Source organism: Branchiostoma lanceolatum, chromosome 8 (genome assembly GCF_035083965.1).
Source record: "Branchiostoma lanceolatum isolate klBraLanc5 chromosome 8, klBraLanc5.hap2, whole genome shotgun sequence".
Lineage (NCBI taxonomy): Eukaryota > Metazoa > Chordata > Leptocardii > Amphioxiformes > Branchiostomatidae > Branchiostoma > Branchiostoma lanceolatum.
In genome coordinates this window covers 8,610,585-8,629,044 of record NC_089729.1, presented here as the reverse complement: position 1 = coordinate 8,629,044, position 18,460 = coordinate 8,610,585, and the positions used below count along the sequence as shown (strand labels likewise).

General features: G+C 40.9%; 2 protein-coding genes across 2 annotated transcripts; both read left to right on the top strand.

Annotated features, from left to right (window-relative positions):
• Positions 1 to 4,136: 4,136 nt before the first annotated feature.
• LOC136440814 (sodium-dependent phosphate transport protein 2B-like) lies at positions 4,137 to 10,751 on the top strand. The gene is made up of 6 exons (XM_066436935.1): positions 4,137 to 4,325; positions 4,434 to 4,566; positions 6,579 to 6,851; positions 7,121 to 7,428; positions 8,280 to 8,496; positions 8,803 to 10,751. The coding sequence occupies exons 1-6, from the start codon at positions 4,197 to 4,199 to the stop codon at positions 9,702 to 9,704; spliced, it is 1,962 nt and encodes a 653-aa protein (XP_066293032.1). The 5' UTR covers positions 4,137 to 4,196; the 3' UTR covers positions 9,705 to 10,751.
• Positions 10,752 to 12,189: 1,438 nt separating this feature from the next.
• LOC136440816 (uncharacterized) lies at positions 12,190 to 18,426 on the top strand. The gene is made up of 5 exons (XM_066436941.1): positions 12,190 to 12,363; positions 13,341 to 13,487; positions 13,804 to 13,905; positions 14,225 to 14,362; positions 15,987 to 18,426. Exons 1-5 carry the CDS (start codon positions 12,238 to 12,240, stop codon positions 16,023 to 16,025), a joined length of 552 nt encoding a protein of 183 aa, XP_066293038.1. The 5' UTR covers positions 12,190 to 12,237; the 3' UTR covers positions 16,026 to 18,426.
• Positions 18,427 to 18,460: the final 34 nt, after the last annotated feature.

Below are 18,460 nucleotides of genomic sequence, written 5' to 3'. Positions count from 1 at the left end.
TCGATAGCTATGTAACGTTTGATAATTACTGCCGTATTGTGATTGCTACCATTTTATAAAACTTATAGGGTAGAGTGCATATAAAAAAGTGCCTACATTGCCAGTTCCAAAGACTGTGTGTGTATGACGTTTCAACATGTACTACATAGTCTTTTGTTTACACGTAGGGTGTTTTACTTTGCCATACTTTGTCAGTATACTATCATACATTGCTGAACTTCCCAGACAATACAATCATTATCATAATGCTTCATGGCGCGTCGGAACTCGGTAGTTAAAACTCGCGTATGATATGCAAAAAATGGCACACAAGTCTACCCACCGCGTTGGCTGATTTGGAGGCTATCTGTGATTACCCGCTTGTTCGGTCGGACGCGTGCAGGCTGTGTGAGGGCCTCAGGTCAATGCGTGATCAAGGACGTCACAGGGGGTGCGGCTACCGTGCTACGCGCTGGTTGGCTGTTTCAATGTTCATGGCTAGCAGTCTTTGGCCGACATTTTCTGTTGTATACAAGCTGTTTTCTGGGTGGCGTTGTTACCAGGAGGGTTAGTTTGATCACAAGAAAACGGTAGGAACCGCGAGTTAACCATTAATTAAGAAATGACAATGTTAACCAAGCTTTCAGCATATGACTATGAGGCTATTAAACAACGTCCCGTTTTTCAATGCAATGACCTATTCTATCCTATCTATATGTGGAAATAAAACAAACTCATGACTCATCAGAGAAGTACAACAACACCGTGAAATGACTTCTTGACTGCCAGTACAGATCAGCGGGCCACAACACGTCCAGATCCGCACTGTCAGTCAGCAATATTGTCTCAGGACTCGGTCCAATATTTTCTGCACGTAGGCCGGTAACTTGACTGTACAAATGTCGTCCTAGTAGTGCTGTTGCTAAAACGAGTTACATGGCAAATATTTCTCAGTACACGACCGCTATGCTTTCCTGGTAAAAACATTCGTAGAGGTCAGGGGGTCATGACTGTTTCACAAAGTCTACTTGTTTGAGCGAGACTGCGAAGGGAGGCCACAAGACATAATCATTCTGGATCGGACGGGTTTTTTTACGAAACAATTCAACAAGGTCATACATTTTCACCGTTGTCATTACGAAACATTTCCAGGACAACAATACATTAGCAATATGCATAGCTTCTAGTTGCGGCTATCATTATCTTAAATATCCCATCGATATCGATGATCTCTGTCGTCAAGATCAACTTTGGCGTAGTCACTGATGTGAACATGGAACAGAGCCAATTTTGATACTGAATTTAATATAAAAAACAACAACATATTTTTCAAAAATCAGTATGGCGTATATTCCGACTCTCACAAAACGCCTTGAAGAAGAAACTCTGAAAGCTAACAATTGAATCAAAGCGATATCTGGTGGTACGTTACATCATGTCACGGTAAAGACGATTGTGCGTCATGGACCAGGAATCTAGTTGTTAGATGTTGCAAACGATATGCTCGAAAGATTAGTGATCATTAGTAGGTGCAAGAGCTGTTTATTAAACCTCTTTGGTAGGTGTAAGGTGAAATATCAAACGTGTATTTTGCATTTGGGCCGCCGCCGGCCAAAATGCAAAGTACACGTTTGATATTTCACCTTACGCCTACTAAGCCCGCCATGTCTGTGCACGTAAGTGTGTCAAGCACGCATGTTAATGACTGCACAGCGCATGAACATTTGACATGGGAGTTTCATAGTCTGTGTGACCATCTCGTGATCGCTTTCTGTCAAAGCTGGTGGACCGCGGGATTGTTTTTCCCACCGCCTTTGTTTTTCACTCAGAGCAGAATCGCAAAGTTCTGATATTGATTTCGTGGCAAGGTGGCACAGTCCTAGCCTGGATGCCAGACCCCCAAACTCTATATATCGTGTGGTGATAGATATTTCAGAGTTTGGGGGTCTGGCATCCAGGCTAGCACAGTCCCGGCTTCTCACTTTTACGTTCAAAAAATTCCTGTTTTTACAATACCCCAGCTGAGAACTATGAGAAGTTGGCAATTGCTTTACAAGTTATAGCCCCGAGACGTCCCCTAGTATACGGATCAAAGGTCACAAAATAGAAAGTGTCATCACTTACCAGAATCAAGGAGGTTTAACCTCCTTGCCAGAATATTTGCCCGGGTGGCAAAAATATTTGCTCGGGTTACTCTCGGCCGTTACAAACTAGGGCACATAAGTTATACATGTATGCACAATCCCTTTCGTCATTCTTTTATTGATAAAATCAATAAGAACATCAACATGGTAAAAAAAGGACTTTGATAAAAGAAATCCACGTCAGCTTAGATGAACAACCGACAACAGTTATACTTATAACAGGAATCAGGCAAAAACTGGGGGCCGTGACCGGGAAGGTATTCTCCTAGCAGAGGAGGGGTTCCTCCGGCTAGCTTTTTTTGGAGTTGTTTTTAGACGTTTTTGTCAGGCTTTCTACAAGTTGTCATTTAGAGACAAACCTTTGTAGAGACAAAAAAATGACAAATACCAGCCGGAACCCCTCCTCCGCTTGGCCGAGTACGGGAAGGGACCAAACAGTTCAAATTCGACTGTTTGAAAAGTGTCGGTACTAGTACTATAAAGACCAAACAGCATATGGCAGCATAGCACCACACCATTACTGAGGAATGGAGCGTAACTACTATATTAGCTGCTTCACTGCTGAAATGTAGTCAGTTAAATATGCCCTTATGCTCACTGACTCCGGTAATACTTAGTCTCTACCAGACTAACTACGCCAGTGTTTCACTTGCAGGCTCCTAAACGGGCGAAATGTGATCTTCACTGTGGACTGACTCTACTGGCTAATTATTCCTTTTTCTGCCGAATTCTACGATTCATACGCCCGTGGACCTGGTGGAGGCTAGGTAATACTAGGCTTGGATGGAAGGGTAATACAAACGAGTTTCAGAACCAGTTTTTATCCACACATTAGAACTAAAATAGAAGAGAGACATGGATCAGCATTGTTTATGTGTAAATAATGGCGGGAAAAGGTGTGAGAGATTGTGTTGTCCTTTTGTTTTGGTCACCGGGTCGTTTAATGTGACAGGCAGGTACGCCAGAATGAAGTGAATGATTATATCGTTTTACACCTGAAATCGTCAATGATCAAACACAATTTGTAACTTATTAAGTTTAAACCAATGTACGTAACGTTACACTTACAGTCTATATAGATTATAATAGACGAATAATCGACGGTTCGCCATTCATTCCGTTGCCCAACACTCAATGGCTTTATTTTGAGCGTTTGAAACTAACAGGGCTTCGCGGAAACTGACGACAAAATAACCTTGGCCAACCTTGTTTTGTCGCATCGGACTTTTTTTGATAATACACTCATTTCTCAGTGTCCTTCCGGGCGGCTACCAAAGAGGCGCCCACTCAGCTAGCCGGTTTTCCCTGCGTACGCTTCTGACGCGATAGAGTTACTCACTGTGTGATCATGCCCATTTCCTCGTACCGGCGTCGTCACAAGTAGGAGGATAGTAACATGTAATGCGTCGCGTCTTCAGCACCTGTATTCGATTTTAATGATCCCAAAAATAAAACATTAGATTTAAGTATAGATTTAAGTATATTGTTCATAACTTAAATTTTTGTGGTCTATTGTTTTATTTTCCAGAAAATGAATATAACTGGGTTTGTAATTAAATAATTTAGCAATATTGTTGTTTCACAGTTGTTCATGTGAACTACCATTCCTCCTACTAAGTGATCCCGTGCGCGCTGCATGTACAGGACGGCTTCCCCACATGCACGGCACACCCCCAAAAGCTGACAACCTATTGACCAATCAGAGAGTAGGATTAGTGGGCCTTTCTCATACTCGCGTGCTGATTGGTCGGCTCAAATTTGGCGCCGGAGGGAGTGGCCCAGTTTGGCGGTGCACTGTAAAAAGTGCCTACGCGAGCGGTAAGTAGTTCATAGAAAATGTTACAATTTTTAAACATTCTTGACATATTCTTATCAATTTTTAAAGATTTACAGTAACGTATTATACAAAATGTTCCATTGAAGTTACATTTGCTTTGGAGATATCATTTGTGAGCGACTACCTCGTGCTAGAATTGTGTCCTCGGCGTAGTGATATCGAGTTCTAGTAGTGTGTCGCCCGGTTAGTGACAATTTTAGGAGCGCCCAAAAATTCGTCAGTCGAGAAAATCAGCAATGGCTTCACCAACATCGTCCGCTGCCACCTCAGCTGCTACGACCCCGAGTGGGTCTCCTTCGTCTACAAGACGATTGATAAAGCCAGATACCCCACCACCACCTTACAGCGAGAAATCCAAATATGAGGTAAGCGCTATTCCTTTATTTCCAGTGCGGTTCTGTTGTTGAAATTTGCCGGCCGGCCTCTCCACGTTTTCTGGCGCTTTCACTAACCGGGCTTTGTCTTCCTCACAGGCAAACCGTCTGCTGCCAGTTCCGGAAGGAACTATCGCCGTCCAAGTTGACATGGATTACCCAACAACAAAGGCACCCATCGACGATCCTTGGGCTCTGCCAGAGTTGGAAGACACTGATGTGAAATGGGCAGGTAAGAAAACATTCCCTTCGAACATTTTCATCGGAATACACACAAAAAGGCGGGATTTTGCGTCCGTCAGATTTCCGCCCTTGGAACCGGTCTGTCGTCTGTTCTCCCCGGCAGCTGGTGGCGTGACTCAACTTATCGGGCCACGTGCGCCAAAATGGCCTTAAAATTTTACGTCTAGATCGCCAGTATGATCACTTTTTTTAAACATCAGTAATTTACAATGGGTAAGGGGTTTGTTGTTTCAACAACACAACGTAACATGAGAGAGATGTGGTGAAATTCGTGTCCATTATTACCCCAGTTATTTTGTCGATAAAACATGATTTGAAATGATCTTTTTTGTCCCCTTTTCCACCACAGTTATGTTATTGTGACTCAAGAAATTTGAATAGAACATTTGACTTTGAGTAACACATGACCGATTCTAGAGATCGCTAAACTGAAGACTCAAGAGCCGGGCATGAATTTTTCATGAGTGGTGTGCTAAAATCAAATCGCCCTTCCCGTCTGTGGACTTACGTGTTGGAAACAAATGTTGGGTGTGTACAAATTCTGCCTATAGATGGCAAGTCGTATGGCTTCTACGGTGATTATTTTCCCACCCTTTTTAGTGCACAGTGCACCGGCCATAATTGTAACACAAGTGGATTCCACTTGAACAAATCCCAACCTATCCGCCCTAATTTCGGATCCTCCTTATTTCGCACTGCGAATCCAAAATATTTATCCACCCAACGTTCCAATATTTGGTTTCAGTAGTCAAGTCCTATTATAAAACAAAGCCTTCCTCAAACGATTCTATATTTAGGGATTTCGCAACGGTTAGAATGGGCGGCTGATTGCTATTCATGTTGCGGGTATCATGTGTGCTTCACGTGGCGCGAGTCTGGCTTCTCCGTGCGCGTACAGCTGATCGATGACGTCAGGTCATCCCATATACCTGGCCAGGCGTGGCGCTTCCCGTGTGTTTCTGTATACAGTGCGGACATCCGCTCGCGTTTTTAGATGAAAAATAATTATTCTGACGGAATTTTGGTGGAAAATTTGTTGAATACGTTGTTCGTAACGTTTATAGATTGCTAAAACAGTAAAGTATTGTTTCCTTCGCACCACCGTGTTTCTTTACAGTACGAATCCAAGTGGTACGATCCGAACCACGTGCGTGAGCCGTTTTTCAATGAATACGTTGTCGGATGGCTTCCCGTTTTACTATGTAATTTGTTCGTCCAGTTCGCTTCCTACCATCAGTCTGTTTTTGTAATTAAAGAATTGTGCCATCATGTATTGAGTCCACATTTCTATAACGAACCAATATGGTCTGTCCCAAATTATGTGTCAGATAAGAGCCTTATTATTGATCAAGGATACAGTCGCGGAGGTCCTACATTATATGCTACTGTTTTAAAAGTAGAAGGACAAATAAGACTATCAATTCATGATTTAGCATTCTTGAGCACTTTTATTGCCCCATCCTGTTTTGTCCTCACTAAGTTACATTCTTGATGCACTATTATAGATTTGTTGGTTTACTTATTATTAGTTTATGGCATCAGATGCCCAAGTCCAACACTACAGACAGTACAGTGAGTCATGAAGCAACATTGTCAGAACATGTCTTTGCACACAATGTTTACATCCCCTGTACATGTGGTTACGATGATGTTATCGTTGTACTCTCCATGCTCCTTTCACGTGCAGCTCATAGACTCATACCCTAAACAACCAAGATCAAAGACCAATTGGCAGCATGCCATTTTTAGGGTATAGTTTGTGTACAATTGTGAAGGCTTTTAATCTTGATGGATTGCCAAGACTGGGTGTTCACTTGTTGTAAACATTCCTTGACCTTCAACGCAACTTGCACCTGCATCTGACAAAAACGATGTCATGTAAGTAACTACACTAATAAAATACATGTAGAGAAAAAAGATTGATGCAAACACTACTGTCATGATGCGAAACCTTTTGTTACAGTTTCTCATTGTTGGCGTTTTTTCTTCTTTTATTTCCAGACCTTGACACCTGTGGGAAGGTGAAACGTGTGGCTCTGAATAGTACCAAGATCGCTGGCCTGGTCCTGACCATGTACCTGTTCATCTGCTCCCTGGACTTCCTGAGCTCTGCCTTCCGCTTGCTGGGTGGCAAGGCTGCGGGAAAGGCTTTCTCCGACAACGTGCTCCTACAGAACCCCGTCGCTGGTCTGATGATCGGTGTCCTAGCAACCGTGCTGGTCCAGAGCTCCAGCACATCCACCTCCATCGTCGTCACCATGGTCGCCTCTGGACGTAAGTCTGTCAGAAACTGTTGTATCCTGGCACTTTTAGATGCAGTTGTCTCATAATATAAGTAGAAATCCGCAATGAATTGAAATCTCTGGTCTCTATTCTCTAACATAACTTTTATGATGACCGTGTATAATAATGAAATTATCATCCTGTTAACCGAAGATATTTCTTAACATTTGAGAAATATATTGTAAAGAAATATCTTTGGTTAAGAGAATGATTTCATGTGGACTTGTTGAAATCTGATCATGAATATTTGTGTTCCACAGTCCTTGACGTGAGGCCTGCCATTCCAATCATCATGGGCGCCAACATCGGGACGTCCGTAACCAACACCATCGTGTCCATGGCCCAGGCCTCTGAGCGCAACGAGTTCCGCCGTGCCTTCGGAGGAGCGACCGTCCACGACATGTTCAACTGGCTGACTGTCCTGGTCTTCCTCCCCATCGAAGTTGCCACAGGTTACCTGTTTCACCTGTCCGACTACATCGTGAAGAGCTTCAACCTCGAGACCAAAGACATGAAGCAAGAGTTCCTCAAGGTTCTCACCAAGCCCTTCACCAAACTTGTGATTCAGGTAATCACATTCCCTTGTTAGTCTTGAAGGTAGGTGTCATGTTCCTAAACTTGGGTCTACTTCTGTGGAAACAAATCATTTGACAAATTTTGAGCCCAGTCTTGCTCAGGGGTGCGTAGTTGTTTCCAGTGTCCTTTGTACTTGTAATTTTGTTAGTTTCAAGACATTGTTCACAACTGCCACTTCTGAGCAAGAATGAGTTGATTCATAACTTAACATGCTTTTGACTCAGTGGTTTGCCTCTGGTAAGGGGTCAAATTTACACAGTTTTAGTTACATTAAATGATTTAATAATGTGTACAAGCTTGATTTTTTATTCGAAACTTTAAAGCTAGTGCTAGCAAGTTACATGTGGGACATTTCAAGTGTTTATAAAACTCGCTACTGACAAAAGGATTCACCTTTGCACTCCATTGATGTAGATCATTTATTGCAACATAACAATTTATTTTGTGGAGTGTTGAATGTATTGCCATCAAAGCAGCGAGAGATGGCAATGTGTAGCTTTGCAGTAGCACCTCCCTCCTTTCCATGGTCAGATATGAAGGTGCTTGGAATGGGTTAGATCAATGGTGTAACAGCACCAATTCTGGCCAAGAGTGGGTGCTGAGAGTTGTGTAAGTACCAGAGTACTTACTCTGTTTGCTGTGACCCTGGGAAATGTGTAAACTGGGGCTCTTGTAAGTTTGTTTTAGTCTGTAGTGATTACTGGTTTGTTGGCCCTGACTAAACATGTTGCTGGTCTAGGGATAACTAACTTCAATTCACATGTACAGCACTTCTTGTCTTACTTGGTTACACAAGTACTTATGAGTCTTTCCTTTGTTCCCCCCATCCCTGTTCCACCACAGATTGACAAGAAGGTGATCTCCAAAATTGCGACAGGTGACGAGGAGGCCTACGAAAAGAGCCTGATCAAGGAATGGTGCGAGAAGAAGCATCACATGGTCACCAAGAACGTCACGCAGATGATGAACGTCACTGTTCTAGACAACGGCGTCAACATCACACGGGAGATGAACGTGACTCAGGAGATGGAAGTGGAAGTCACAGAGAACATTAAGAAATGTAAGTGAACTGGCTTTTACAAGTTGTAAATGTTTTATCAATCACTTTATTGATTGATTATTTTTCCATGTCAACAGGACATGGGTAAATGGTAGAATATTAAACTATGTAAACTAAGATGGGTTGTGGACAGTTATTATTCCATGGGAACAAAGGATTAGATCAGTCTTTGATAAGATAAACAGGACATGATTCTGTGCTTTGAAAACAAAGTACTATCTTGTTGTTTATTCTATTCTTTTTACCTTGAGCATATCCAGTGCCTCATATGAACTGTGCCTTACTTTGTTCCTTGTGCTTCCACAGGTTCGTTCCTATTCCAAGACAGTGGTCTGAACGACACAGCAGTAGGTGTCATCCTCCTGGTGGTGGCCCTCATCATGCTCTGCGTGTGCCTGGTCACCATCGTCAAGATCCTCAACTCCATGCTTCGCGGGCGCGTCGCCAGGATTGTGAAGAAGACCATCAACGCCGAGTTCCCCGGGAAGTTGTCCTTCCTGGCGGGCTACCTGGCCATCCTCGTCGGGGCTGGCCTGACCATCCTGGTGCAGAGCAGCTCCATCTTCACCTCCACCATGACCCCACTGGTCGGGATCGGCGTCATCAGCATCGAGCGCATGTACCCCCTCACCCTGGGCTCCAACATCGGCACCACCACCACAGGCCTGCTGGCCGCCTTCGCCAACTCGGGAGCCAAGCTCGAGAACGGCCTGCAGATCGCCATCTGCCACTTGTTCTTTAACCTCAGTGGTATCGCTCTCTTCTACCCCATTCCCTTCCTTCGTTTCCCCATTGGGATGGCTAAGTGGTTGGGTAACACAACAGCCGACTATCGTTGGTTCGCTGTCATGTACCTTGTTCTCATGTTCTTTGTTTTCCCTGCCTTTGTGTTTGGTTTGTCCGCGGCTGGCTGGCAGTACCTGGCTGCAGTCGGAGGCCCCTTGGCTCTTCTGGTCGTTGTAATTGTAGTCGTTAACGTATTGCAGCACAAGCACCCAAATGTGCTGCCAGCCAAGCTGAAAAACTGGGAGTGGCTTCCTCTGTGGATGCACTCCCTACAACCATTGGACAGCGTGATCACAAAAATGCTCGCTGTCTTCTGCTGCTGTAAAAAGGATAGCACAGAACAGCAGGTTTTGTACTTCCCTGTCGAAGTAGACGTGTCAAAATTCTTGCAAAAAGTGGACTCTAAAGAAACAGTGTTGTAACACAAGCTGTGACCGTTATATAATTACGCACAGTTAACAAGTTTTGTAAATATGCTTTTGACAAACTGTAAAGAGAGTCAACTTAGACTGTTAATTTATTGTTAAGTTTTGGTTGCAGTGTTTTGCAACTTGATAATGCAATGCCTTTTGGGCCGTTGTTATACTGGCTACTAGGTAACCAAGTGACCAAACAGAAACCTGCCATGCTTGTACAGATGGTGATACCATGATAACTTTTATAGGAAACTGTAACAGTACAGTAATTTGCGTGGCATGGTTTACTTGCCTAGTCAGTGTTGCCAATGTTTTGTTCAGTACAGACTTTGTGTTTTGAAGTGCCTATTGTACTTATATTTTGCCTGCTTGACATTGGAACTTTCCACAAGCACTGTACATGTGATGTATGATGGAACACAGGGATACCGGATGTTGAGCATTTCTGCATGTCTTGAAGTTGCAAACCTTGTACTGTGGATTTGCTGTGTCCATTCCACCCAAGATAGGAAAACCATAGACTTTTAAAGAGGAAAATTACTTGAATTGTTCCAACGAAAGTAAATTGTTCAGCATGGTGAATTAGTTGGTTATCCACATCCGTCCTACCCATAGCAGCTCAAAACCAGTCATTTACAGGAACATCATGTAATTACTGTCAAAGAACCCATCTTACTTCTCCCGTAAAGGAAGATTATCCACCGTATACCTCATTGACATTGGAAAGCTATTACTGGTAGTAGCTGGAAACACAGCTAGTACTTACCATATACATACAGTACATCACTTGTGTGGTCTAATGGTATACAGATTACAAGAATTTGCTTGTACTGAAACTGGCTATTATGTGTTCATGAGATCGTATCTGAGCTTTATGAACGATGCACATATCATTTTTGTTATGTAGATCAACCACAAAGTTTTTAAAGGAAAAATAGATTATTTATTTGTATTCAAGTGCTGTATTGAACTTGATGTCAGGGAAGAATGAAGAGATATTCTATGTACATGTAATTTAAAAGGAAAAAAAAAGAATACAAAAATGGAACAATATACTGGTGAGTTTCATTTTCTTGTATATGAAGGAACAAATAGATTTGATTATCGACATGCAGTTAAGTTACAAATCTGGGTAGAAAACGTACAGGTATGTACACAAAATTTTCAGAAAAAGTACCCTTTGTTCAACATAAAATGGTGCAGCACAAACAGATTTATATAACTCGTTTGTGAGGATGTAAAGAGGAAAAAATTGGACATTATAAGCATGACTGAGCTAAAGAATATTTTGTCATATACATGTAATTGACCTGGATGATAGCTTTCATCAAGGGTTGCTTAGTAGAATTTGGCAAAAATAGAATTGAATAATTGACCAGGAGAGTGAGCCTGTTGTTAGTGTAACATTTCCTCTTGCATGATCAAATGAAACCCAGCGGTGGCCAACTCCCCTGGCAAATTATTATCCCTATTTGGCTAGATTTTACTATTTTTCAGCCACTGTAGACACTAGAAACTGGTTTCTGTCTACATTGCTGTCAGAACTATCAAAGTACTAAAGCTCCACCCAGCAGTTTGCTTCATTAGCACAGTTACCAAATTTGCTTAAAACTAGAACCCACCTGTCACCTTTCTTCAAGCTTTACATTATCAGGTCACATCTGCTACATTGGAAGATCAGCAGATGCTTATGGTTTAGATTATGTCCTTGATGTGCTGGCCTGCAGGCTGAATTATTGGCGTTCATTTTTGTTCTTTCGGATGCTGATAAGATACTGGATTGATATCCTGGTTAGACTCAGAGGATAGACAATCAGCACTGAAAGTTAGAATATAATAATGTCGGACTCAAGCTTCGTGTTCTGGGCCATGGGGCTTGCAAACAATGTTGTGTCTCGGACACTGGTAGATTTTTTGTGTGTTAAATAATGTAATGTTAACTTTCTGTATTTCTTCTAGTGTAATAACTATGTACTGCAACAAAATCTCATATGTTCTATATTATTACATTGAAAGCATGTGTGGTATCCTTTAGAGTATACCTGACTATCTCTACTTTCCAAAAGCACAAAATAGAACTGTAAACTGCTGCCACAAAACCACATCCATGTGCATTGCTGTGTTAAAAAAAATTCATATGACTTCATTTAGCAGATTGGTTCATCACACTAATTAGGAAGTTCACACTAAGGACGTTGTCAACTTCCTTGGTGAAAGCAAATATTACTTCCCGCATGCTGCTTTTGTTTGTTCTCATTCGCTTCATACAAGGAAAGAGATACATTTATTTTGGATTTGGAATCTCACTGAAGTTTTTATACCATGAATGAACTGCTCTCCATACCAACTGTAAAGATCTGTAAACAATGCAAAAATGTATGGGTCACTTTTTGTTTGAGGAATTTTTTTCTCGATACCTTGAAGCAGATTTTTGTGGCCCATAATCTGATCCACAAAAATTAATTATTTTGGCCTCACCACTTTCCAAATTGTCGGGTCAGAGGTCGCGAGTGTTTCCCACTATCCCCTGCGTTTCGCTATGGCGGACGGAGCTGACGATCTGGAGACGGGGTCCCTGTTCATGGAAGTTTCTCCCGAAGAAGAACCGGCGGAGGGAAGAGAGAGGAAAGCGAAAGTAAAGCAAAGCCACCCAGAGGAAGACAAGGCAAGTTTTCCTAGCGCTTTCCTTGAGATGTAATCATTTTGAGCGAGAGAACTTTAACGCGAATAATTTTGATGGCTTTTTCCAGGGGAGGGGGGCGTATGCTTCGATGGGTCGTCATTTGTCAAAACAACCGAAGACAGTCATAATTAATGATTTCAAGGGAACATTTGCGAATGAAAAATCAGATATGTAACGCAAATAATTCACGACTTGTTAGCAACCACAACCCGATGTTTTGGGCCGACTGTACTTCACCGTGACCGTGCTTTAAATAGATTCTTCAGTCGAACTTTCCTACATATTTTTACTGCTTTAAAACTCCGGTTGCACGGATTTCTTCCGACAAAGTAGGCTGATGTTTTAAACCATGGACATGATTAAACCCATTGCACTATCTGATTAATTCCTATGTCTTTTTGCAGAAAAAATTAACATTATTTGTTTTGGTTGGCAGAAACTAAGCTTTTTCCTTTTATAAATATTCTATAAGAAAAAACAAAACAAAGTTATAACATGTGAAAGCTGTTTGTTTTGGTGAAATTGGATCTTTGACACAAAATTCATGATGTACTAAACCAATTTTTCTTCTGTCGAAATCAAAAGTCTTTCAGCACTGAGAAGGAAGGTTATTTCAAAAGGATAACTGTTACAGTATTGATACTTACAGAATATTATTACACAGCCTTAATTGCTGAAAAAGTGCACAGGCTTAACACATAAAAATGATTTAGACAAACTGCTCCAATTAACAGACTGGTTCTGTAAGTTCTCCATAATTAAAAGCTGCACAGGTTGAAAGAATACTCTCAGTACTGTTGAATTAAATCATAAAAATACCATTGATTATGATATGATATCTATATTATGCAGCAAGTTATTCTAATGACATTTTAGGTGCAATACTTCTCTTGGTAATTGGCTTACCACAATTCAAGAAACATGGCTTGAACTTTGATTGTTGTTATTTTTTATTTCAGGCTATCGAGCTCGGTATCAAGTCCGAGCATCGTGGGAGACCTCTAGGCAGTTACAAGTCTAACCCCAAACATGACAGAAAGCCGAGAATCGTGCGTGACAAGGGTGTCCTGAAGAGATGTCAGAATTGGCCTTGTACTGTGAAGGAGGTAAGCAAAAAATCCTGAAGACCCACGTTCGTACAATTACAAGGCTTTGCGCATCTGGATTCACCAATGCACAGGATTAAACCACCTTAACCCCCCTATGAGCCTGGTTCAGACTGTTCACACCAGGCTTCACGAATTGGGATCAATCCTGTGCCTTGATGAATCTAGATTCACGAAGCTTGATAGGAACGAGGTTATCATCATGTAAAGAACATTAAAAGGATCTGTGAATTTTATTGTTGTTGTTGTGCAATGTGACTAGCAACAGATATGATACCCCTACATCCTCTCTAATCTTTTACACTTTTCATTCCAGGTGGCAGAAATAGGGCTTGTGTTTGCCTGCAACATGTGTGACCGCCAGTACACCTCGCCAGGGGGCTTCCGATATCACGTCAAGACAGTCCACAAAATTGAGGTAATTTGTTGATAAGATGGGCCAATTGTCCAGTTAATTTATAGCCTGGTATCCAGCCTACTTCAGCTTGTGTCCGCTCCAACTGTTGCAGTACCGTTGTTAGCTACAGTTGGAACAGACACATGTAGAGCAAGGCTGGATCTGAGACTAGTTTTCTGGTTTGTTGTCTTTCAATTTTATATATACTGGGTATTTAGCTTCACAACCAAAGGGATTTTATCTGACAACATTTCTTAAACATTTTAGCTGCCTTCCTCAGGGCTAAGATGTCTTGTTCAACTATGATAGCATGGTCTTCTCAATCCCTCCACCTCCCCAGGAACTAGACAATATTCAAGTGCGTGGACCCAGGCGGCCAAAAGTCAGCACGACACAAATGTTCAACAAGGCTAGAAGGGGAAAGAAAGTTCCCAGCAACAGCCAGGTTCTGGGGCAGCAGGTTGATCTTGCAGAAGAGGTAGGAAGGACACATTTCATACACTGTAAATACAGAAATGTTTGCGGTGGCTTTATGTTTTTACTTAAAACCACAGTGAAAAGCCGTTCTACTGTGTGACTGTAGCACTACTACTTTTTTAAACCCAAAGTCAACCATCGCGAACACTCCATTTTCTCCCTACCACAAAATTGAATCCCTGCGAACATTTCTGCATTTACAGTGTAACGTTGGGTAACCTAAATTCGGGATTTTTCCGATAATGGTTGACTGAAATCAATCTAGCAGAACAATAAACCATCCTTTTTTTCTATTATTCTGTCAGTATCATGTACTATCTTTGCACTAATCATATATATGGTAGATTTTGTCTCTAGTCGTGCTGACACCATAATATTTCAACTTCAAACTACCGTCCGCCGCACGCACAATTACGGTGCTGTCGAACAGGGGGGCACATTAATTCGGGAGAGAAGATTCGTCTTGAATATCTTACCGCTAATCACATTTTATACAGCAGCTATTCGTTCCATCCTTGGCTTGAGGAGAGTGCTATGGATATAGACGTGTCCAAGTAAAAAAAATACACGAAAAAACGGCCGTACGGACTACCGCACACATCAGGCCAGTTCGGGAACAACCCGTGTGTTGAGTCGGTAGAACTTCACTCAAAGTCGGCCCATCGTCATCATCGGGCAACGTGTAACGTTACATTATTCATGGGAAGTTAGCTGGATGCCGTAGCAATGGTAATACTACTATGTCCATGTGTTCCTTGTTGTGTTAGGAGCAAACTTTGAGGAAAATATCTTCCTCAGTCCACTATCACATGCAGCATTTAGACAAAAAGTGTTCCTCACAGACCTTTGTCGTCTGCTTGACAACAGGATTCTGGTTAACAATATGGCGGCGGGAAAATACACGTGCCGTAGGTTGTAGCAACAGAGAGGAGTTTTGATGATTGATCACACTTAGAATCCAGTTGCAGGTTAGCAAAAGAGATTGTAATAAGTTGTCTTATAAATAATTGTGTTTAGCAGGCAGGAGATGTGACATTTGTCTTATAAACCAGCGAGCAACCGTGCTGGGTTTTTCTCCCACGAAGCCCCCAGACTCTGTCAATAAGGGACGGAGAGTTTTTGACGTAGCCAACTTCTAATGCATGGTTATCGAAGCTTTTCAGCCAGTGTTCTGAATACGTTAGTCTATCTGCTTTGCATTGCTGGCGTTATAACTGATTTTGCATCTAGCACATATCCCTAAATACCCCGTTTTCGAAAAATCCCGACTTTAAGTACCCCACGAATTTAGGTTACCCAACGTTATATGTCAGGGTACAGACTCTGATCTGGTAGAATCACTAATTCTCCCTGTAGAGGTCTTGATCAGAGTTTCTGTTGACAGAGACTCAGATCGGGATCTCTACTGGTCGCCAAATCTACCAGATCTTTACCCTAACATATATATTAGTTAACTTCTTATGTTATGGAGAAATTAAACCTTTCACTAACTCAAGAATTGGACTTTTCAACTGAATTTCTCAGTAGTCTTCAGCTATCTGACTCAATTTCTCTGGACACTGTTGCAGTCCATATCTTAAATACATGAGGATTCAATCAACATGTTTTTGTCCTTGTTTCCACAGAATGAACAGGATGAACCTGAGGATCTGACCATGGCATAAACTCCACTACTGCTACACTATGGACGTGCTAGTTAAGAAAGACAATAGATTAGTTTTTCTACCGGGACAGATGAAAACTATCACTACACAATTGTGAAGCACTATATTTATGAGAATTGGACATTCAGCATGTAATCTAGCTTGCGCAGTTGTGTATTCAGGATAGGTTTAAAAAGGTACTTTGTATGGAGACAGTTAGAATGCCCAATGTATATCAGTATGTGCATGTACAAAGCTTGAAGTCTGGATTTTCACAGTGAAAAGAGTTATAAGTACCATACTTACAGTATCAGACTGCTGTTTAAAAGTGTGGAAGATAACAAGTCTTTTAAATGTTTCACCATGTTTGGGTGAAAAAATGTATAACAAATGAGCAGATGGAAATTATTCACTTTTACTGCTTTTAGTGTTTCAGAAAATCAATCTAGCTTAAACCAGTGAAGACATGTCTTGCAGGGTACCATTTTGCACTGAGATTATGGAAAGCCTGACACTTGTTTTATCCTTCTCAGTGTTGTATCTTTTCTGTTGTCCAAAATTCGTACAACATCTATGTTTTATTTTAGTCTATATTTTGACTAAAATCCCCAACCTATCACATGACAAAGTTATCTAATAAGGAAATCATGATTAAGATTTGACGATGTGTTTTTAACAATAGCTAATCTTACCTTGCATTGGTAATTTTATGTTCAACTTAATTGGTAATCATGCGTTCTTTAAGGCAATCAAATTGATTTTACTACTACAGTCTGTGGTGATACAGGCCAAGGAATGAAGAGAGATTTTACTGTTATAATACACATGTACATGTGTATATGGTACATGTGAAAAGGTAATATCCGGACAGCAATGCCTCAGAAGTTTGTCTAAATTGGATGCAATGAGCATATTTTTTAGGAAGCTTTGTACATTGCTTCTCCACGTTGTGAATATCCAGGCAATAATACGGTGCTGTTCAGTGTTATTTGGTAAGTTAGTTAGAAATGTAACTAAGAAAAAAGATAGTCCTAGATATATTTTAAAGATGAACATAAATAACTATATACTGGTTGCTGCATTACATTTTAGATAATCAGCTGTACTAGCCTATTTATTTACCATATAACCTCATGATAAAGTATATTCCTGTTAGATGCTGACAAAAGTTTTGTGTAGTCTTTTTATGTTTTGATATTATTCATGTAAACAGCACAGTGAATTAATTGGTGTGTAATTCCTCAACTTAAGTAGTGGTGAAATTGTGGGCTTAGAGCTGCCAAAACATCCACAACGCATCTTGAAGTTTTTATTCTATCTATAATATAGAAGTACATGTACTGTGAGATAAAAAAGACATGTGCAACACCACTGCATCAGTAATGTTGTACCATAACATAACATGACAGCACTGTTCCTGCTTTGTTGTGAAGTTGTCACACCATCTTACAGGTTGTTCAATACTTTGAGTTGTTCCTTTTGAGTCTGTCATCATTGCAGTACATGTCAAGTTCCCTCTATTGCTCAAAAGGGAGGTATAAGTGATGAGATTTGCTGGAGGACTGCCAGTTGTAAATCATGTATCTCAGAAAATCATGTTTTTATTTGCAGTTTAACAATTTTGTATTGTTATCATTATTGTGTAACCTTTGTAGCATGGACTGCAGATAAGGGTGTAGAAATCATGGAAGTTAGACACAGAAAGTTTAACATAAAGTAGAGGTAGTAGATTAATATCATGAAATTGTCATATTTTTCCTACAGACACTTTGTTTTGTATTTGACAGCTATGATTAATGTTTTGGTCATGTTTTGTCCAGAAAAATATTGCCCAGTAGAGGCATAAGATTGAGAATGATGAAGCCATCTTGGATCAAAGATGGTTTCCTTGTACTGTTATAAACTCTTGCTCTAGTCTCTGAACCAAATATGTGGGGCTGTCAGCTACACGTGTTGTCATTTTTGTTAACAGGGAAGTCCTGCATGTCTTCATTGCACGAAGGTTCAGATGGTTCTATACAATAATATATGTCAGCAGTAATGGCCTGTGCATGTACAGCAATGTTCCTCTGCTACCCTATGTATTAAGATGTTGGCAATTAATGCAAGGCACAAACTTTTTTGAAGGTACAGTTCAGCTTGTTAAAAGCCAATGTACATCAGTGAGCTGCCAATTGATGCATGGGAAAATATAACTTTGCAATTGGTGCTTTCCCTTCATCACTGTACCATATCAACTATTTTACATTTGTGATATGTACAAGTCAACATTATAACATTGAAAATGACTGATATAAGAAAAGAAGGAAAGGCTGTAGGTAGAAAGTGACTTGTCATACTTAAAAAAGAGATTGTGGAACACTCCTTACTACTGTTCAATATTCTCAACACATACAACAAATGTTCTTCTATCTATGGAAAAGTTTGAGTGTGGTTATTTCTTCGTATAAGTCTTT

Bases quoted from the DNA above. Each gene is read 5' to 3' on its own strand.
- LOC136440816 (XM_066436941.1), top strand. From the start codon at position 12,238: ATGGCGGACGGAGCTGACGATCTGGAGACGGGGTCCCTGTTCATGGAA. The intron at 13,488-13,803 runs GTAAGCAAAAAA...TTTTCATTCCAG, and splicing joins GGCCTTGTACTGTGAAGGAG to GTGGCAGAAATAGGGCTTGT. The intron at 13,906-14,224 runs GTAATTTGTTGA...CCACCTCCCCAG, and splicing joins AGACAGTCCACAAAATTGAG to GAACTAGACAATATTCAAGT.
- LOC136440814 (XM_066436935.1), top strand. From the start codon at position 4,197: ATGGCTTCACCAACATCGTCCGCTGCCACCTCAGCTGCTACGACCCCG. The intron at 6,852-7,120 runs GTAAGTCTGTCA...TGTGTTCCACAG, and splicing joins CACCATGGTCGCCTCTGGAC to TCCTTGACGTGAGGCCTGCC. The intron at 8,497-8,802 runs GTAAGTGAACTG...GTGCTTCCACAG, and splicing joins CACAGAGAACATTAAGAAAT to GTTCGTTCCTATTCCAAGAC.